The sequence below is a fragment of the Gymnoscopelus microlampas genome (assembly GCF_963454915.1).
Source record: "Gymnoscopelus microlampas genome assembly, chromosome: 3".
Lineage (NCBI taxonomy): Eukaryota > Metazoa > Chordata > Actinopteri > Myctophiformes > Myctophidae > Gymnoscopelus > Gymnoscopelus microlampas.
The window spans coordinates 26032801-26056180 of NC_139940.1; the positions used below are offsets into that span (position 1 = coordinate 26032801).

Below are 23380 nucleotides of genomic sequence, written 5' to 3' on the forward strand. Positions count from 1 at the left end.
GGGGGTGCCTGTCAAATGCGAGCAGCAGCTTTTATTACAGAGCAAAACTACCCACTGGTCGCCCCACAAATACAGCAGACCCAGGATCTGTCTGGCTGTCTATATGCACTGTATGTGTGTGTGTGTATGCATGGCTAGGAGCAGGCTTGTTTTGGTTAGGAAAAGGATACTCTGAGCACATGGAACCCTGCTGAGGGGAGAGTGAGAGAGGGAGGGAGGGAGAGTGTGTGTGTGTGTGTGTGTGTGTGTGTGTGTGTGTGTGTGTGTGTGTGTGTGTGTTGTGTGAGTGTGAGAGAGAGAGAGAGGGAGTGTGTGTGTGTGTGTGAGAGAGAGAGAGAGAGAGAGAGAGAGAGAGAGAGAGAGAGAGAGAGAGAGAGAGAGAGAGAGAGAGAGAGAGAGAGAGAGAGAGAGAGAGAGAGAGAGAGAATCGACGCATCTAGTTGTGAGGTGTGTGTCAATAGGTGAGAGTGACACAGTAGGAGAAACTAGGGAAGTGTGTGTGACTTACTGTACATAGATCCTTAAGTGGAGGCATGTATTCTAAACAATACACCATTCCCAAAATGTACAGTAGGCTCTGACACCTTCATACACACAATCGGTGATCTTTTTGAACATCCGGCTGACTTCAATGTCTGAACATGAAACAAGCCAATGGTGAATCAACACCATGATGCAAGTGCCTCTCAAGCTCAGTTATGTTTTCTGCAACATTTTCAAGCAGACGAGTCAAACCACCAACTAGAATAATGGCTTCAACCACAAGGTGTCATAATGTTAGTGTAGCAGTAGTGACTCAGAGCCTCTGCCTGATGACCATAAGCCTGATATCTCCCTCGGCCAAGGGGGAATTCCCCTTTAGGCTAGTGGTTAAGATGTTGGCTTTCCACGCGGGAGACCCCGGGTTCGATTCTCGGAAATTACATTAGGATGCATTAAGTAACATAGTGATTGATTGCATTATCCTCGCCACATAAGTATATGCTTAACCATAATCTTTATCACAAAGCCATTACACTTTTTTGAATATTTTATCCTTGCTGATAATTACCATGGTATTTCAATGCATTTTTCTAACAGCTAGCTATCAACTAAACCACTAGCAACATGTTGTGTACTGTACAGTAGTCTATTACACCCACACCCCTAATGTAATGTAATTGTCCATTTGTTTGGCTGTCACAGCTATATCTCTGACAGCTTTGATTGGATTTGCATCAAACTTGACAGATGACTTGAGCTAGGACCCAGGACCTGCAACACTGTTTGCAGGGTCAGGCTTATATATGGGTCACTGGAGTGGTTTGTTATTGGCTGCAAGCGGAGAGCCACAGGGTGGCACTGGCAGTAGCAGGATATATGTGAGGAATGTGATTTGAAAAAGACACAGATAAAGCTGACTGATACCTTTAAAATCAGTCACTGAGCGTTCTCTGTATCTGTTGTCTTCTAGTGCAGTGGTTCCCGTATGACATATTCATGCCAAGGCCCAAAACATGTTTTGGGCCGTGGATTCTCATCTGAAAATATTTTGTCCCATGGGACCCCATAACAGAAGATTTGTGTTAAACAATTAAAAAAATATTCAAACCTTTTTCAAAATGCTTTGAAAATAGCATTTCTACAAGCTCACAACACGTGATGAGTTGTGAGCTTGTAGATCGACTATTTTCAAATAGCTTAAGCATTAAAATAAAGTTAAAGTGCCTAAACTGCACCTCATTTTGCTGGGGAACCCTTGGAACCCCCCCCAAGGAACCCTGGGGGTCCCCAGTTTGAGACCCCCTGTTCTATTGAGACCAGGGCCTCATATTGTATACTTACACAGTTTGTGACGTGGGTGTGACATCTTTCTGACGGCATTTCTAGTTCATTTTCTGACCACTAGCTCTGATAATACTGAAACATTTCGATCAAACTGTTGACTCTCAGAACATGCATTAAATTGGTTGATAGCTGCCCTACTTTAGTTGGTGTTGTCTTAATGAGTTAAGCAGCAAGGTGTTTGAAGTCCGGTAGGTTTCTACCTCTGGAAGTCCCTACATCCTAACCATACCCAGAGGAAGGCCATTCATTTCGTCTGGAAGCTTGGCCCAGACAACAAGAGCTTGAGCGGACATTACCACACAGACGCTGTCTCCTTTCCACATGCTACATGGCTTGAAGGGAAACACACTGATATGTGCACATGCACCACACATCTACTCTATGATTCCCAAAGACTTTACCGGTCTGTTGATGGTTATCAAAGACAGAACAGATTATGCCTGGTCTCCCTCTCTCTCTCCGTTTCTCTCTTTCAATTTGTCTTCATCCTTCTGTCTTTGCCTTTTCCATGTTCTTTCCCTGGTTGCAGACATTTGGAGAATGCTAATGGGTAAATGGCATCCGTTTTTTGATTCGCTATGGTAGCGTGCTGAGTTGTAGTGGAGGGGAGTAGTGAGATAAATGCCAGAACTAATGTAATACATACAAGAGGACAACGTAACAGGAAATAAAACGCTGATCTGCTTTTGGGGACACTGATTGGGATCTGTGGTTGTGACAAAGCATGTAATACACCAGTTTTGTCACGTTTTGTCCTGTTATGAAATCTATTCATTACTTCTTGTATATACTAAGCAGACAATGTCAACACAACACACATTAAACCCTAACAATACCCTCACTAACTTCCAAAAATCATGTTTTTTTTGTGTGGTGGTTCAAATATTTTTGAAGCTTAACCATGAAAATCCTGGTGTTTTGTACTCTGCATATCTCTAAAGCATTACTATGGATTTTCATCACTAAAATCTGATTGATTCAGTAAGTTAAAGTGAACAGTGTGTGGTTCAGTTTGATTTATTTATGTTTAGGAGAATGTGCTCCTTGGAGAACTTCCGGGGCAGCGCCATGTGAGCACGCGTTTTGGTTGAGCTCCGTGCCAGTATTGTGCATTTTGTAAATATTTTACCAGTTTGACCACAAATCTACCACAAAGTGTGTGAGAACACTCAACAGAGACATTGAGATCTTTTTGTTTTGCCTTCGTTGTAAAAACCGCAGCCTACGATGCCTAAATATCCTAAAGCCGGCTCCAGTGCTAAGGCTACACCGGCTAGAGCTAGCTCGAATGCTAATGATACACCGACTGTGGCTAGCTCGGATGCTAATGCTACACCGACCAAAGCTAGCTCAGAGGCTAATGCTACACCGACTGGTGGCATGGAGGCTATCCTCCAGGCTATCGCTAAGCTGAGGACGGAATTGCTCGACAAGGGGGCGGCCCAGTCGGTCGAGATCAAGACCCAGGTTGATAATCTCAGGGCGGAAATTAAACAGGCTAACGATAACGCCAACGCTAAGTTTGTGGCCTTGGAGACACGTTTCGCAGGTCTGGAAACTGCCGTTAACGACCAGTCCGATAGGATCACTGCACTGGAGCGAGAGTTGGTCGTGGTTCTGAAAGAGCTGGCAACCCAGAAAGCCCGGGCCGAGGAGGCAGAATCCAGGGGGCGCCGTTTTAATTTGAGGGTCACAGGGGTCAAAGAAGGTAGAGAAGACGGCAAGCGAATGACTGATTTTGTATCCCAGTGCCTGAAGGACGCGTTTGGCCTCTCCAAGCTACCCACCTTGGATATTGCCCATCGTACGTTACGCAAGAAGTCGAATGATGGAGACCGCGGTACACCGAGAGCGTTCGTCGTCAGGTGCCACTACTTCCAAGAGAAAGAGGAAATCTTGAAACTAGCCAGACAGGGGAATCAAGTGACCACCGCCGACGGCGACGCAATCCGAGTGCACCAAGATTTTACGCAGGAGGTGGCCAAGCAGCGGGCTAAATTCAACGAGGTACGGGGCCTGCTCAGGTCCTGTGAAGGGGTCCGCTTTGGCCTGTGGTATCCTGCTGAATTAAAAATAACAACAAAGGAAGGCGAATTCAATTTCAAGGATCCTGAAAAGGCGAAGGAATATATACAGAAGAATCTGAATCCCAAGGAGACGGAGTGACGACGGGACGAGGAATAATGGTTATTTTGTTACGATGATTTAGCGTCTCTTTCTTTTTCAAAAAAGCCCAATGGATTTTATGCTCAGCGGACGGTACAGAAGGACTTAAGCTCCATGGACACTCTTTATTTTATTTTTTTTATCTTTTCTCCCCGGCAGCTAAAGGTGTGTATTTATATGCTTGTTTTACTTTCTATTTTTGGGAATGAACGCCAGCAAGAGGCATTTGGGTGCGCACTTTATCTATTTTGTTTTACATTTGCTCTTTGTGTCCAATTGAGAGCTGGCGAGATTTTCGCTAAACGCTACGGTGACTCTTGTCCGCTGTGCTTTGTATCCGTGTTGTTTGATGTTGTATTTTCTGGGCTGGGTTAGAGATTTCACGGAAATTATACAGTGAAAGTGACGCTAACAAGGGGGTGTTTTATTATTTAATTAACTTTCAGTAGCTGCTAACAAATAGTTTTTTTTCACGCACCAATTTCTATTTTATCTCTGCTTTTACGCTCTGCTGTTATTACACAGGGAGCGACGCTAATGAGGGGGTGCTGCTTTAATTTTAAATACTGTTCAGTAGCTGCTAAAAGAAAAAGAGAGGTATTTTCATGCCCCAGTTTTTGTTTTTATTTCTATGCTCTGTTGTTACACGACAGTGTCGTTTGTCTTGTGGGATGTAAAGTAAACATCGGAATAATATGACGTGCTGTGAATGAGGCTGGTGGTGCTCATCCTGTATGGACGCTGTCAGCCCATAAGTATGTATGTATGTTGTCGTTGCGTTTTATTTTGAAGGACGTTTCCTTACACCTTTGACTTCCGGGGTCAGGCTGAAGAGAGTCTTTGCAAGAGGGCACCCACGGAGTTGGTAGTGCCCTCTGCTGGGGTATTCATTTATTTAGATAATTTGCTTTGGCGTCGGGGGTCAGGCCAAAGAGACTCTTGTCAAGGGGGCGTCTCAGACACCACTGGAGCGCCCCCTGCTGGAGTATTCAGTATTTTTTTGGGGAAAAATAAATAAATATATATATATGTATATATATGCAATAACATGCACGTCAGGCTGCTGGTAATTCAGTGGTTGAATTTGAACAAAAAGTGTTTTCAGTTCACTATAGAAGTCAATAATTGATTGTGGTTAGACTGGTTTGTGTTTTTTTTTTGTTTTAATATTGCATGGTTCTGGTGGGGCTCAGCCCCACATGGTAAGCTTTGAATATGTTTTGTTAGTTGAGGAAAGACCAGGAGGGGTCTATGCAGTCTCTCATTTGGGGAGGGGCCGGCAAAGGGGTTTTTGCGATGTTTCGTGTTTTGTGGTTGTTTTGTTGTTTTCCTTATGTTTATCGTTCATATCTTTAATGAAGCATTGTTCTTGCTGAGAGTTACTGTCCTCTAAGGGGTCCTGTGCTTGAGTTGTCTTTGCCCAGGAGGTAATTTTATTATGCTCTTTACCAAGCTATGGCTGTACCTAATCCTATCAAAATTGGGGGGGCAATTACAAAATTTACGACTTGGAACGCCAGAGGGATTAACCATCCAGTGAAACGCAGTAAAATATCTGCACATCTATCAAAGTTGCAAACGGTTATAGCCCTTTTTGACTGAAACACATTTGCTTAATAAGAATCATAATATGCTGAAGAGGGGTGGCTTCGCTCAGGTCTTCCATTCCAAATTCAATGCCAAGTTCCGCGGTACAGCCATTCTAATGAAGAGTTTGTTGATTTTATGAACTCCCAAATAGGCTTTTTTTGGAAACAAATAAAAATCCGGATCCCGGCTGGGGACACTTTGGGTATAGGACGGTGAATTAATAATTTGACAACTCTTGTATGGCAAGTGACAATCTGTATGAGAACGACGTGTTTTTATTTTTATCTTTATTTATTTGTAAATTTATTTTGAGTTTATTTTTGCATTAATGTCTGTTTACTTAAGGTATTGTTAATGTATGGTTTATGTTCCGTCCTGTGATGTATGTATGTATGTATGTATTTACTGTTGGTGTAAAAAATCAATAAAAACAATTTAATAATAATAATGTTTAGGAGAATGTTTAGGAGAAAGTAGACGAGTCATCTGGATTGTGATACACAGCGTGAAGGTTCCTATGTTGAATGCAAGGCATCACAATCACTTTTGCCTGCTTGTTGCTGGGATTTGTAAATCCCAAATCTTTCCAGATCCATTTCCATTGTTGTAGTTACTAGCCAATTAGCTCTTCGGTACAGAATGGGAGCACTCAGTGATGGATATCAGCTCATATGGCTAGCATCATAGATTAGGTTACCAGATACAGCAATATTTATCAGCAAAATATATTATTTTTATTTTGCCAGTGTGAATTGCTGGGAGTTGAATTCACAGTAAAATCCTCTGTGGACCCGTATTTTACTGTGTGATTACTGCTGCTTATTGTTGTAAGTTTAAAGACTTTGCAGACAACTCAAGAGTCAAAAAAACACACAAATAGCATGAAATCGAACATATGACTTTGATTATCGATGTGTTTCCAAGATGGATTTCTTGTTAATCCTATATTACAATTGGCTAATGGGAGGGCCGGCCGGCGGGCGGGCGGGCGGATGGACGGACCACGGCCACTTCACTCTGATATAACCATAAACAAACCACAGCCACGTCACTATGACAACATAACCATAAACAAACCACGTCCATGTCACTATGACTAAACGTAACCATAAACAAACCACGGCCAAGTCACTATGACAACATAACCATAAACAACCCACGGCCACGTCACTATGACTCATTGTGACATCATTGTGCAAACCCTGATGACTCATTGTAACATCATTATGACGATGTCATGGCATCAGGCGCAAAAAAATCTGTCAGCTACATATACAGTATTGGCACTAAAGGGGGCATGCGCATATATGGGCATATAGGGGCGGCAGTGGCTCAGGGTTAGAGTGGCCAGGTAGAGTGAACTGGAAAACCGCAAGGTTCCCAGTTCGATCCCGGGCTGGGGCGCTCCCCTAGAGTTAGTGTCGAAGTGTCCTTGAGCAAGACACTGAACCCCTAATTGCTCCCGATGAGCAGGTTGGTGCCTTGCATGGTTTCCTCCGCCATCGGTGTATGAATGTGTGTGTGAATGGGTTAATGGCACAATCAATGTAAAGCGCTTCGGATAGAAGCGCTATATAAATGCACCATTTACCATTTATACTGATGACATCAGCGATCTCCATATATGGGCATAGAAGGGACAAGGACTGACAGATACAGAGATACGGCTGTCCAGAGCCACAGATCTGACTCCTCTGCCCATATATGGTCATATGCATATATGGGACCAACCGACTTCAAACTCGGCACGTGCAGCGACAAGGAATCAAGAGAGTGCAGTGCCGTCTAGTAGTTCAGATATCCAGTTGTCCAGAACCGCTGATCCAACTAATATGCACATATGGGCATTCCAAAATATGGGCATAATACTGATGACATCAGGGATCTACATATATGGGCATAAAAGGGACAAGCACTGGCAGATACAGAGATCTCTATATGGGCATAAAAGGGACACAGGTAGACAGACAGAAGCAGACATCTCCATATATGGGTACAAAAGGGACACAGACAGACAGGTACAACGGGTACTCTGACAAAGCCCCCAACACTATGACTCTGACATATTGGTTGGATCGGCGGTGCCATGTAGGTATGAGGGCCGCATAGCGGCCCCGAACTCTAGATGTTCGGGCCGCTAAGTAAACTTGTCTATCTTCACATTGTAGTATGAGACGACTGATGACACAAAGCAAAAGAGGTCTAAAAATAACACCTTAACACTGTGTCCATAAAAGTTATCTAAAAATAAATAATAAAAAAGATTACTTCCATCCATCAACTCAACAGTATTCCATTCATCTCATAAAGGCCTAAGCTAAACTTTGGACACAGTCCTTTTGAAATCCCCCAATATTCTCTCACAACTACAATGACGTTCAACCATAGTCCCTATAGTCTTCTTATCTGGGCAACCAGGCCCAGCATTTATGGAACATTGCCCTTATCACTGGTGTTAATCATCATTAGTATGAGCTCCTGGCTAAAAATAACCCATCAGATACCACTGAGACATTAGCGGGATATTACATGCACATTACACCGCAATGCATCTCATCAGAACAACGTACAAGGCAACCAGAGCCAACAAATACCTCAGGGGATGGCAATGATAGCTATGTGGCGGGGATGTTGTTAGAGAGAGTTTGCTTTGGAGTTAGAAGCACACATGTTGCTACCTAAAAATGTTGTTGGCAAGCTATATGGGCACAGAAATCAAAACCACTCAGTATTTCAGGTCACAGTTGTTAAAAGGAAATGGGAGAAGAGAATACCTCCGTGTTTTACTTGTACGGTTCTTAGCCCATGTTATCCAGGCACAGACTGGAGATGGAAACTTTCAGATGCCAAGACTTAGAGAGGGGGGGTTGGAAACAACTGCACGTTGACCAAACAAACCACAGCGAATATCAACTCCATCGCCCACGACGAGGCCAAGGCACTAAAAACTGGCTCATCAACAAGAAGGAACTTGACCAGACTGAACAGAAACATCAATTTTCAAACTGATTCCACGTCATTCCAATGATGTTGACACCGTTTGGAATTTGTGATCGAGAATACATCACATCCAGGGAGAGAATCACAGAAGCCAAAACATTTGTCATGATGTAATGACTGTTAGAGATAACATCCAGGAACAGCTTATGTGGACAAGGAATGGGAGACATTCATTTGTCAGTGCTTTGACATTGAATGTATGTACATTTATACCATCAGTACCACCATAACAGTAATAATATAGTGAAGAACAGCACCAAACTGTGTTAATACAGTAGATGTGATGTTCCTGATTAGTCCTGTGGTTCTTTAGCCGTGGGAGATAGTAGTTCATATCACAGTAGCCTACTAGCCCGACCATGGTCACGGAAAACACTTGTTTGTGATTGGCTGGCAGGTGTTCGCTAATATTGGATATTGGGACACGTGCCTCAATTATATTCCCAGTCAACAGACTAATCACTTATCTAAATCAATGCTCATATTTAACTACATCTAACCAGAACAACTGTAACTGTGTAGTATAAACAAACTGTAACATGTTTATTCAAGGTTGCCAACAATACAGCTTTAGTTTGGTTGGTATGAGCATGATAATGCACACCAAGTTATATACCAGATTTGTGAAATTTTACTGATCATGGAATTGATTGGAATTCAAATGATTCTGGTCTGAGTCTTAATTTTGTCTCAAACACAGCACTACGGTACTTGTTTGTGTAGGACAGAAGCACACAGAAGCCTGCATGCAACCCTATCACCTGAAAGTGTGTTGTTACCAGATTATGTCCAGGACCCTCACTAGCACACTTTTGGTATACCAAAAGCAGAAACAAATAGTGAGCAAAACATGCACTAAGCCTAACCCTAACCCTAACCCTAAACAATGCCATAAAGTGGAAGTATACTGTAGGATCACAGCATGGTGCATTTAACCACTCGAACCCCAGTATCCCTACTCCAAGAGGAACATTAGCCAATAATGGCAGATCTTGTTTTGTGAGCTTGTTTGGCTATTTTTGGCAAAGAGACTTGGTGTAAATGGAACGGTTCAAGTACGGTTGCAACTCAGGTCTGATTTACTAAGAATAGTGGTTAAGTTGGAAATAAAATCCAGGTTTTTGTTTAGGGCAGAATAAACAACGTACAGTACCTTGTGGTACATCAACACTGCTCTTAAGAATTCATTGAATTCCATGACATCATCACATAGATATCCACCTTAGTAGGCAAAACGGACAGATATTAAAACACAGGTGATGTTAATCAAGCAAACAGTCACAGCCAAAGGGCCGTGTTTATGGACGTGGGTCATATGGGGAGTCAGTTCATCATGAGACTACTGTTAGGAACAGCCTGTATATGCATTTCAAGGCAGGAGAGAAACAGAATGAGTTTAAGAAAGAAACCAGTGTACTGTCCCAGATTCACACACGCGCACACACCAGCTTTACTCTTCTCCCAACCAGCGCTTGAAGCAACAACCTCCTGGGGTCACATTTCTCACTTCACACACAGTAAACACTGTTAACACATAAACACAGCGACACACACCTCCCGATCCTTCATATGCATACATGGACACACATGCAGTCGCTGACAGTAAGTGCGTTTGCAGATGGAAAGTAAAATATGAAAACCAAGCCTGGACAAAGGGAAAAGAGTTGGAGTGAGTGAGTGAGTGAGTGAGTGAAATTGTGTGTGTGTGTGTGTGTGTGTGTGTGTGTGTGTGTGTGTGTGTGTGTGTGTGTGTGTGTGTGTGTGTGTGTGTGTGTGTGTGTGTGTGTGTGTGTGTGTGTGTGTCTGCCTGTCTTGTATGTGTGTACATTTCTTTTTATGTATGTTTAAGTGCAGATGTGCAGAGTTGTGTGTGCATACGTGTGTGTGTGTGTGTGTGTGTGTGTGTGTGTGTGTGTGTGTGTGTGTGTGTGTGTGTGTGTGTGTGTGTGTGTGTGTTAGATAGGGGCCTCTTTCCCTGAAGGTCTCTGTATTCCCGGTTCACCCCCATTAATAAAAACACAGACAGAAAATGGACCCTTGTTTGAACATCCAGGCCTACATCCACACACCCCCACACACACACAAAGATGCAGAACAGAGATCTATGGGTCAGAAGCTCTGGCCACGACCTGAGAGAACAGTGTTGAGGATGAGGAAACCTGCCTGCTGTGTGTGTGTGTGTGTGTGTGTGTGTGTGTGTGTGTGTGTGTGTGTGTGTGTGTGTGTGTGTGTGTGTGTGTGTGTGTGTGTGTGTGTGTGTGTGTGTGTGTGTAACCTATACGCATGCAGCTCTATGAGAATCCCAGGCCTCGTCGTTGACAGTAAGACGATCACTAACTGCCTCTGCTCTGGTCATTAGAGTTTTAATCTGACAGAGACATCATCCTGGTGTATACAGGGAGTAAAGAAAACACTTCCGCATCATGTGTTACAACCATGTTTGTACAACCCCCATCACTCCCCCGGCCTCAAAGTCAGGCCTCTCAACACACTCATCAGACCTTTTATTCATGGCTTCGCTGCTGCATGCTTTGCACTATATCCTCCGCCTAACGGCTAATTCAGACTGCTGCAATGTTTCTCTGCAGCGTTCTAATGCTTAATTTACGACAACGTCGTGTGATGAAGTTTAAATCAGGCTTAAAATGATTTTGTCTCATCACAAATCTTTGGTCTGAACTAGGCTTTTAAATCATGATGCTGACAGCCCGGGGATTGACTGATTCTCAGTGTGTCTGTCAATATACCTACAGTACATGCCAGTCAATCTACAATACCGTCCAAGTGAACTACTGTAAGTGGCTGAATTGAGAAAAAGGAAGTCATATACTATTAAACAAAAAAATAAAATGAAATAAATAAGTGCTCCAAAGTCATGTGTTGGAATAATCTTTTTTCGTGTGAGTCCCTTCTGGCATCACGATCAATCCACTCACCACCAGGAGGAACAACATGTGACTGTACATGTGTAATAAGTTAAAGAGTGAGGACGGGACATATGCTAATGGCATTTACACACTGCTGTGCGGTGGACCATGTGGCCGTCTCCTGGTTCAATGTACTCCTTTCTGACAGTACCTGTCCACCAGTGGAAAGTGTTCAGACGTCAACATCTGTTCCTGTTGCTTCATATGGAAATAAGGGAGCCGACACGTGGAACAGACTGAGGGACAGACTGGAAACATTTGAATTAAATCAATCCTGCGGAACGGTTTTATGCATTATGCTAAGTGCATGTATACACACACACACACACACACACACACACACACACACACACACACACACACACACACACACACACACACACACACACACACACACACACACACACACACACACACACACACACACACACACACACACACACACACACGTATAAGGGGTGTAAAAGTTCAGTGGTCAGGCACTACAACACAGTAGGGTCATGGTTCAGTATATTTTTGACACAGCAAAAAAGTGGAAATGTCCTTGATTTTAAAATCAAATGTATTTATTAAAAATCTATTTTTTTTTTGCTGCAGAAGAAACTCAACAAGAAAACAGGACATGGAACACGGTGACTGTTCAGATGGTGTGGTAGAATTCACTGCAGAGAAGACACTGAAGTTTATGCGGGTGCAAAGGGATCAAAACACATGGAAAATAATGACCTTCGATGGATCACAGAACAAGGGTGAGGCTGCCAGTAGCACCTGCCCTGTTCTCAGCCAACTCCCTCCCTGTTAGAAAATTGCCAAATGCACAGGTGACAATCTATAAATATATATACTTATATTCCTGTCATACAACAGAGGTATATACAAAATACTGATCTACAAGTTCACAACGTGTCACGCTGCATGTCTGTAGATCTGCTATTTTCAGCACGCAACTCTGTTGTTCGATGGAGTATACATTTATATATTGCTGAGCTGGATTTGCACCTATAGGATGCCACCTTTCATAAGCTACACAGACCAAACTGGTTGAGAGACTAGCATATACCTCTGAAAAATATGATACACAATGTCCCCCTGCAATTACAAATACGCAAACTTTTCATAAGATGCAACAACTACAGCTTGAAGATCATGCCTCAATCTAATCAATTGAGACTATTAGTAATTGTGAGTACCTGAGCTCATAATATAAAGCAAAACGATAGATTATCACCAGATCCATAGATATGCAGCCGTAGTTTATATAATAAATATCAAAGCATTTGAAGCAGAGGCGTGTGCACAAGCAAGCAATTGTGTGCTGCATACCTAGAGTACGTCTGTGTATGCATATGGCGTGTATGTGTGTGTGTGTGTGTGTGTGTGTGTGTGTGTGTGTGTGTGTGTGTGTGTGTGTGTGTGTGTGTGTGTGTGTGTGTGTGTGTGTGTGTGTGTGTGTGTGTGTGTGTGTGTGTGTGTGTTAGGGGTGGCGTCTCTGTGATCTCAGGTGGGCCGTGGAGAGGAGGAACAACAACAAAACGCAGCGCCAGAAAAGAAGAGAAGGAAGACACTCTCCCTTTCATCTCTCTTTCATCCCCCCCTTTTCAAGCCGGCCGTCAGAGGAGAGGAAAGGAGAGGAAAAGAGAGGAGGGGGGGGGGCAGGTGAGTGGATGAGTTCTCTCTTCCTCTTTCACTCTTCTCTCTCTGTCTGCTTGTATCAGAGACACTGTTTGATGCCTTTAAAGTCTACGATGTGTGGTTTCCGGCCACCGTATAACCTGAGAAGGTGTCTGTGTGTGTGTGTGTGTGTGTTCTGGCATGGGGCCTAATTACTTCTAAGTCTGAAACAAGGTACGCGTGTGTGTGTGTGTGTGTGTGTGTGTGTGTGTGTGTGTGTGTGTGTGTGTGTGTGTGTGTGTGTAAACAGTACACATAGATTTGTCTGTACTATTTTGTACTATAAGGCCCAATTTTAGGCCTTGTAATTTAACACTGTTTCATATCCACAAGCACACACAGCCTGTACCATAACCCCCCTATTCCTCTCTCTCTCTCTGTCTCTCTCTCTCTCCTCTCTCTCTCTCTCTCTCTCTCTCTCTCTCTCTCTCTCTCTCTCTCTCTCTCTCTCTCTCTCTCTCTCTCTCTCTCTTCTCTCTCTCTCTCTCTCTCTCTCTCTCTCTCTCTCTCTCTCTCTCTCTCTCTCTGTGATGAGGAGGTGTGGTGGCTATAGGGGACATGTATGGACACAGTACCACCTCTCCCTCTCTGTTCCTTTTCCACTCCTCCCTCATACCCCCCCCTCTCTCTCTATGTGTGTGTTTCAAGGACCACAGCATTACTTTGTATGTTTCCATGACAAATATAACTAATTAGGGATAATTTTCCCTTTTGCTTTCTTGATTTTGTTTTTCTTGAGACGTGTGCGTGTGTGTGTGTGTGTGTGTGTGTGTGTGTGTGTGTGTGTGTGTGTGTGTGTGTGTGTGTGTGTGTGTGTGTACAGTATGTGTGTGTGAGTGTCCATACATGCATGCGTGTGTGCGTGCCGGACGCATGCGTGTGCGTCGCATGCACATACCTTATGTGCGGTACAGTATATATCAATTAAACAACGTCAAAGCTTAAGTGGGTTTTCAAGGCCCCAGAACAGGACAGGTTCAGGGCAGAGACATACATACATGCAGAGAAGGATAACACTCTCTCAGTCACTCACACACACACACACACACACACACACACACACACACACACACGCACGCGCGCGCCATTTTCCAGCAAGTCATGATTCCAAACTGTCCAGCAAAGCAAAGCAAGATATCTCCAGTAGGGATGAGTGAATCATGAGCTGTGGTGTCACACATCCACTCACATAAAGGTAAGCAGAATAACCCTGATGGAACACAGATGCAGGCCAGCACACTGCATGGATCAACACACTGCAGTCTTCATGAAGGACCTCAACCCGACTGAGTTACATAAACTACCATAGTTATATACAGGACCATGGGTTACATAAACTACCATGTTATATACAGTACCATAGGTTACATACGGTACCATGGGTTAAATAAGATACCATGGCTTTCATACGGTACAATGGGCTATATAGTACCGTGGCTTTCATACTGTGCCATGGCTTACAAACAGTACCATGAGTTACAGTACATATATAATTTAGTTCACGTTACTTTATCTACTTTATAAGCTCTATTTAACCTGTCCAAATATGAGGGCGTTACGTATTTTCCCTCACCTGAACAGCTCCTGGCTCCCGTGGGTGAACTGCAGGCCCACAGGTACTGAGTCAATATGTGTAACACTAGTCTTATGTCTGTGTGTGTGTGTGTGTGTGTGTGTGTGTGTGTGTGTGTGTGTGTGTGTGTGTGTGTGTGTGTGTGTGTGTGTGAGAGTGTTGGAAAAATAACTCACATCTTTTACTTCAGTAAAAGTATCAATACTGCAGTGTAGAAACACTACACGTTACAAGTCCGGTAATCAACATTTACTTGAGTAAAAGTACAAAAGCATTGGCATCAAAATATACTTAAAGTACCAAAAGTAAAAGTACTCAATATGCTAAGTTCAACATGTATACAAATCTTTTGAAAATAGAAGCTCACAATGTGTCGCATCGCGACGCATTGTGAACTTGTAGATCGGCTATTTTCAAATGGCCAAAATGTATATAGGGCTGAAGTGGATCATGCGTGCTTTGTAATAATAATATAAGTCTGCAAAGTAACTAAAGCTGTCAAATAATGGTAGTGGAGTAAAAGTACAATATTTGTCTCTGACATGAAATGAAGTATAAGTAAAAGTATTGAAAATGGGTAAAAAAATCCTCAAAAGTGTACTTAAGTACAGTACTTGAGTAAATGTACTTAGTTAGCGTGTGTGTGTGTGTGTGTGTGTGTGTGTGTGTGTGTGTGTGTGTGTGTGTGTGTGTGTGTGTGTGTGTGTGTGTGTGTGTGTGTGTGTGTGTGTGTTGCTGTCTCTCATTGGGCCTGACAACGAGGAAAAAACCTTCCACTGTTTGTTTGTTTGTCTCCCTGACACTTTCCCTTGGTAATGAAGCACTGTTCAGTTTAATTAGTCTGCTGGTCCTCATGGGACCACATGGCTCACTGTACTCAGCCCTGTTTGATCTGAATGCACCGCTCTCTCAAAGGACCATGCTCAATGATGTGTGGGCTGGCATATGTGTGTAAGTACAGTGTATGTATTTATGTAGTGTGTGTGTGTGTGTGTGTGTGTGTGTGTGTGTGTGTGTGTGTGTGTGTGTGTGTGTGTGTGTGTGTGTGTGTGTGTGTGTGTGTGTGTAATGATCCCCGCACGTCGCCTGTCTGCGTCTCCCACACCTCCTCTCCTCATTAGCTGTGACGCCTGGGTGGATTAACCACACACGCCTGCATACACGCTTATATACATACACACACACAAACGCACGCACACACACCACTAACAATGGCATAGCCCATCAAAGCAAATCCATCCGACTCGGTTTAGGAAAGACAAACTGTCATAAAACATGGATTTGACCCCAATGCAAACCAGAAGCCTCTTTATGAGTGGGGAATGGTTTGTGTGTGTGTGTGTGTGTGTGTGTGTGTGTGTGTGTGTGTGTGTGTGTGTGTGTGTGTGTGTGTGTGTGTGTGTGTGTGTGTGTGTGTGTGTGTGTGTGTGTGTGTGTGTGTGTGTGTGTGAGAGAGAGAGAGAGAGAGAGAGAGAGAGAGAGAGAGAGAGAGAGAGAGAGAGAGAGAGAGAGAGAGAGAGAGACACACACACACACACACACACACACACACACACACACACACACACACACACACACACACACACACACTCAAAGCCCACTTGTATTTCTGATTAAATGGATTAAGACAAATTAGGTTTGGAAATCAAACAGAGGAAAAATAAACAGAGTGAGAGAGAGAGAGAGAGAGAGAGAGAGAGAGAGAGAGAGAGAGAGAGAGAGAGAGAGAGAGAGAGAGAGAGAGAGAACTCAACAAGGGAGAAAGGTGGGAATCAAGTAGAGAAATGAGAGGAACAAAGAAACAAACAACAAAAGAAAGAATAGAGTAAGAGCACAAGAACAGCTAGAAGAGTGAAAGACAGGGAAGTAAAACAACCATGTCTCCTGTATCGAGAGCATCGGAATTCTGCAGTGTATCTTTAACTCATAGGATAAAAAAACTGACTAGAGAGTAGAACCAGATGGAGGCTGAGCGAGAGAGAGAGAAGGATGAAGAGAGAGAGAGAGAGAGAGAGAGAGAGAGAGAGAGAGAGAGAGAGAGAAAGAGAGAAAGAGAGAGAGAGACATACAGTAGGAGTGTAGTAAGATAGCAAAGGCAGCCATGCCTGATACAAAACCATCAAACAACTTGTGTTTTGAGGGTGACCGAGATCCAATGCACACTGGTCCTATGAATGCCATGACATGAGCATCTATCAAAGTGTTACATACTGTACATATGAAAGGAAATAGAGGGATTAGACACAGAAAATAAAATAAGAGAGACAGACGAGAGAAGAGAAGAGAATTGGAAAAGGCATGGTGGTCCTACCTTTCTTTACTTTCTTGGAGGTCTGTTTCTTCTTGAGGAACATGGCTACTTCCTGTGGTTCCTCCACATCTCCAGTCACCTCTGCGATTGGTTCCACAACGCCTGAGGTTCAAGACATGCAGAGACCAGGTGTTAGCTCACAAGTTGCTTTCCACCCTCTGCTCAGCAAAACAGAAGAAAGGTAGGTAACAGTGTTCCTCTACTAAGAGAGATTGATTGATTGATATCTTTACTGATCATGAAATAAAAACATAATGTAACATACATCTGACCCACCGTAATCAAAAGGATAACGAAAACAAAGCTTACAGCTTAGAGCTAAACACAATTCTGCTTACACATGCATTCAGTACTAAAACATCAGAATCCCGTTATTGTCACGTTGTACTAGTTTGCACATTAAAATGGATTGATAGCAGCGACTGCCCGTGTGGACTTCTTTCATTCTCATATGTTTATGTTTTGTCCTGCACCAGCAAACCAACATGGATGGATAACAATTCCTTTTGAATGGACCTGTAACACCGGTCAGAGGGCAGCAGTTCAAAAAAGTGGTGACTAGGGTGCAATGGTGTAAAGTAACATTTACTCAAGTACTGTACTTAAGTATAATTTTGATGTGTTTTTACTTTCTTCAGTATTTACAATTTTCAATACTTTTACTTCTACTCCACTACATCTCAGAGGCATACATACATTAACCACTTTAGCCATATTTTATACATAGGCTATTTGAAAATAGCCGATCTTCAACCTCACAATGCTGCTATTTTCAAACATTTGAGTACTTTTACTTTTGGTAATTTAAGTATATTTTGATACCAATACTTTTGTACTTTTACTCAAGGAAATGTTGAGTTCCGGAAGTTTATTTGTAACAGAGTATTTCTACGTTGCAGTATTGATACTTTTACAAAAAAGTAACACATTTGAGTACTTTTTCCACCACTGCTGGAGTGTGTGGAGTCCTTGCTGATGTTAGTGGCTCTGCTGAGATAGCAACAATATCAAAAACTATGCATTACAGCAGGAAGAAAGTTCCAAAATTGTAAGTTATATAATACTGTATATTATGTACAAATTCATATTCCCAATTATGTGTACACAGTAAAATCATCAGTGTTAATTTAGCCATTGGTAACAATGAAACAGTACAAAATGTATACACTTCCAGAGATAAATGGACACAGAGGATTTTACTGGGAACTGTGAGCAGCAAAAACTGGAGTGTTAATTAAAGTCTGAAGGTGTAAAAATAGACCGCTAAGGGTCAGTTTTTACACAGTGTAGAGAATGTAAGCATGTGTGTTTGACAAAAGTCTGGAGCATGCTAGAATCCCATGGATCATCCAGGCTTTAGGGACCCCCCGGGGCCCATGAATTGGCCCCCTTGTCTCCGTCTAGTCACCCCCCCCCCCCCACACACACACACTCCCTTACTGCTCCCCTAACTCGCCTTCTCTCTCTCTCTTCTTCGCTAATTCTCTATCTCTCCATCATTCCAACTCTCTCCTTCAATCCCTCTCTCTATTTTTCTGTCTGTTCACAAATCCCAGGGGCATGTTTCCAGTTTCACGCCGTTTCATTTCACATCCACCCTGCACACACGGCACCAGTGTGTGTGTGTGTGTGTGTGTGTGTGTGTGTGTGTGTGTGTGTGTGTGTGTGTGTGTGTGTGTGTGTGTGTGTGTGTGTGTGTGTGTGTGTGTGAGTGAATGTGTGAGTGTGAATGTGTGAGTGTGTGCACGCTCACAATTGTGAGCTTATAGATCTTGTAGATTGTCGGTGTGCACACCGGAAATAAAGTATATCAAGCCCTTAGTTCAACCCATTTAGACCGGGAAAGCATCCGTGTCATTTTAGATTTCTTTGGCTATTCAAAAACAGCAGATATACAAGCTCTGTTTTTGAAGCGAACATTTGTAAAATATGTTGTACTTGTTCCAGGGACCCCCATGAGCAAAGTTTTGAGTTACAAATGTTTGCTTAAAAATATATATTCAAAGATTTGCTCAAACTTTCAAGATTTTTCAAAAATAGCAGATCTACAAGCTCATAGCGCAGCACTAGGTGCCACGCTATGAGCTTGCATATCTGCTATTTATGAATAGCCCAAAGTATAAAATAATGGTTAAAGTGGTTAAAATCTAAAATGAGTTAATGGGTTAAGGTGTCTGTGAGAATGTATGTGTGAGTGTGAACTTATGTATTAGAACTTCTGAAATAGACATTGTGAGGACCGAGGTCCTGGTTCTTACAAGAGAAATGGTTCAGGAAGTTGGCTTACAATTAGGAAAAGATTAAGGTTGGGGTTTAGGATTAGGAATAGGCGTTTATAAATTAGGTTTAGGGTATGGGGTTAGAGTTATGCCTGATTTATACTTAGTTGTGTACTGGTGTTGTGTACTGAAAATAGCTGATATACAAGCTCACAACACATCACGCAATGTGTTGTGAGCCTGTAGATAGGCAATTGTTTGGGTTAAAAGTGGCAAGACATTTTAAAAATGACATTCGCCCTCCATAAATGTTGATGTCCCCACGAGTATAGTAATACAAACGTGCGTGTGTGTGTGTATGTGTGTGTGTGAGTGAGTGTGTGCATGTAGATTACTATAAGCCCCGTCTAATATTTATCCTGGCCTTTCTAAAGCCAATCATGTTCATTTTGGTGTGACCATGGCCCCAGACAAGCACAAATACACACATACCGGTACATGTGTATGCACACGCACGCACGCACGCACGCACGCACGCACGCACGCACGCACGCACACACACACACACACACACACACACACACACACACACACACACACACACACACACACACACACACACACACACACACACACACACACACACACACACACACACACACACACACACACAGTTGTTTGAAATGGGATATGCTTGGATCTTAATTGGACAGGTGTTTTTCTAAGGCGAGTCACGTTTTTTTAGACAGATTTTTTTTAATAACAATTCCAGGATAGCTGTGACTGTGTGTGTGTGTGTGTGTGTGTGTGTGTGTGTGTGTGTGTGTGTGTGTGTGTGTGTGTGTGTGTGTGTGTGTGTGTGTGTGTGTTTTAAACCCAACCTTATATCAACATCAAGTAAGGAAATAGCCCACCTCTGGAACACTTCACACTGAAAGTAAAACACACACACACACACACACACACACACACACACACACACACACACACACACACACACACACACACACACACACACACACACACACACACACACACACACACACACACACACACACACACACACTTTTTCCTTGCAGCGCCGTTTAACATAGACATCTCATATTCTTGTGTGCCTCTGCCTCGCTGTAAACAGTTTAACTGCGGTATATCTGGATATATCTGGATCTGTCTCTTGAAGCCACTTCGGTCAGGGTTTAGGTCTATATCTGCTTGTGGTTTGGTTATCTGTTTTAGACAGCGCTGCGGTTGTGTCTCAGAAACTCCCAATACCATTACAACCTCCAAAAAAAACTATTTCATCACTAAGATTAGCTTTGACCAGTGACTTGGAATAGAATCACGAGTTATCTTAATATCAAAGGCGGCCTGTCCTGTTTTATTCACTAATCGATCTCCCTCTTAGAATTATGAGGTTGTGCAGTTTCTTATTATCAAATACAAATATGTCTTCTTGTATGTATTTGCACTATTCCTATGGCCAATGGAAGGTAAATATGATCAAAAGAAATGAAAGAATAGATTAGTCATTTTGGCAGGAAGGCTTTGGGTCATTTTAAGTGAAAGAAAAAACAGCACCTGCAAAATCATTGTTTTCCTATGGTACGACTGATGTCTGACATGCACTTCTATCTTGTGTGCTTATCAAGTTTTTAGGTACTCATGTATTGTATTTTTAACTTTTTGGTCGCAAGGTGTGGAGTTGCACAACTTGTCAATGTTACATTTTGGGATGTCAGCTAATCAAATCAAGCAGAAGGTAGGCTTTAGCGTAGGTAGAGATAAATAAGTAGATGCCTCATTGGCCAGTGGGGTCACACGTCAACATCACCCCCATATTATGCAGGGAAGCGTGCCATATAACTGCACTGCAAGTATGCCTGAGTTGTATAGAAGTACTGTACCTGAGAATAAAACTGTTTTATTCTGTTTTATAACCATTACTGTTACTATCTACGTATGTAAGATAAGGTGTTTTGGTATGAATTTATTTTACTCATCCACGTGTCCTATATCATAACATAACTGCATGTCTGACAATTCTAACAAAACTAACAGCGTCAAGATCGGTTGAGAATTCATCGAGTTATGATTATTTTAGATATGGAGAGAAATCCTGCTTTAATAGACATACGTGGAGGCACGGATTTCGCCACAAAACATGGCGGCCGCGAAGACGCATCACAGGTGGCTGAAGGGTAGCAGTAGGGGAAAAGCCATGGGGTCACCAAAATCAGAAGGGTTCATCCTGGAATCTGCCTATAAGATCATGAGATTTCTTGCGTGAAAAGTTTATATTTTGGCCTGAGGGTGCTGCTAGACAATATGTCATGTTGTCACTCAAATAGATAGGGTTCATCTTCCAGGGAGCATGAATGCACTCAGAAAGTTTCATCGCAATATGCCCATTGCATTTTGAGATACAGTAACTTGTGTGCAAGTAGAAATTTGGCCTAAGGGTGGTGCTAGAGGCAAGGCCATGGGGGCCCCCAAATTCAATAGGGCTCATCCTCAGTGAGAGCATTAAGTTTCATGGCAATCTGCCAATTCGATTTTGAATTATCTTGTGTACGTGTGGACATTTTGGCCTAATGGCGGTGCTAGAGGAAAGGGCACTGGGTCAACACTATCAGTAGGGGCCATCCTCTGGGGTCCATGACGTCCACAGATAATTCCACGGCAATCCAGATACTAGTTTTTGACGTATGTTGTTTGAGACCAAAGTAGTGGACAAACAGATGGACAGATGGACGTATAAAAAGACAGATGACTGACGGACACAGCCATCTTCAGAGCTATGGTGAAAAAGGCTGGTTATTGGATGATCTGACTTGCTATGGCACTGATGCTGCAACGCTATGGAGTTGTTAAAGGTAGGATAAGTGAATTGTTTTTGTTAAAACAAAAGTTTTTTGTTAAAAGGTTAAAGCACTATATTCTGCAGTAGCAATAGTTGCTGTTGAGTGTCTCTCCAGCTCTTTAATAAAGAGAAAATACATTTTCAGGTGGGTGGCCACATTTCAGCCAATCAGGACAGAGTACCCATTTATAAGCTTACATTTTACAGTGTTCCACTTCAAATTTTGTCAGCTTATTTCTTGTGTCATCACCCCCAATTTCACTTGTTCATCCTGTATCCTGTGTGAGTTCTCTCTCCTGATTGGATAAAATTGGTATCCCGACCTAAAAATGTGTTTTCTGTTTACCAAATAGCTGAACCTGTCACTGAACAAATACTCTACAAAGATCACTTTCAGAATATAGAGCTATCTAACACTTATCTCTACCACTCAAACAGAGAGCGTCTCCTTCCCAAACCCCAATGGTTCTATTCAGCCCCCCGCCCACAGGAGTGGCCCAATTCACTCACAACTTGCTACAAAAATCGCTCATGAAAAACTATATAACCTCCTACATTCCATTTTCCACCTTCACATCTGTCTCCTTCTCTAATAATCAAAAAGTGCTATATATTTCATCTCGCAATGTACTTCCGGATGGTTCGTTTTGCACCTTTTTTTGCCACATCGGTCACGGGAAAGAAATAAGCACTGCCGTGCTCTATGGAAACGAGCCCAAAAGTGCACCCAAATAAGCCCAAAATCGCTTATACAAACAGTCAGACCTGGCAACGCAGCCTACGCCAATCATGCGTGAGAGATCTACAAGCTATGGGCCACAGACGCCACCGTATCTTAGCAACAACTACAGCGCTCACTCTCATTGGTCGTGTCACGCTAAGAGCAGTTTCCCGACAATGGCATCGCAGAGAGCTTGCTGTAGCCATCACAGTCAGTCGCAGCGACGACGAACAGGGCGATGTGATAGCTGCCATGTCGCTAACGCTAACGTGGTTGTCATGCCTGCAGCGGCTGTGCAATCACTTTGTCAACAATGCACGTTCGTGTGGTCAATGTCAATATTGCTGCTCAGTTAGTCCATTGCAGATGGTGTATGTTTGTGTGTGTCTTCTGGAGAACTATGTAGCTCCACAGCAACTACAGTAACTAACGTAATAGCAGGACCGCCCCGTGCAACGCATGTTAGGCTGCATTATGGTCATGTAGTAATTTCAGATAATTTCGCTCCGATTAGA

At 42.8% G+C, this 23380-nt stretch overlaps 1 protein-coding gene across 1 annotated transcript in view; it reads right to left on the reverse strand.

Annotated features, from left to right (window-relative positions):
• Positions 1 to 23380, reverse strand: part of bbs9 (Bardet-Biedl syndrome 9) — a 227709-nt gene that overhangs the window by 70083 nt on the left and 134246 nt on the right. The window contains exon 21 of the mRNA XM_084052563.1: positions 17066 to 17167. Within this exon, the coding sequence (XP_083908689.1) occupies positions 17066 to 17167 (102 nt within the window). The remainder of the gene's footprint in view (positions 1 to 17065; positions 17168 to 23380) is intronic.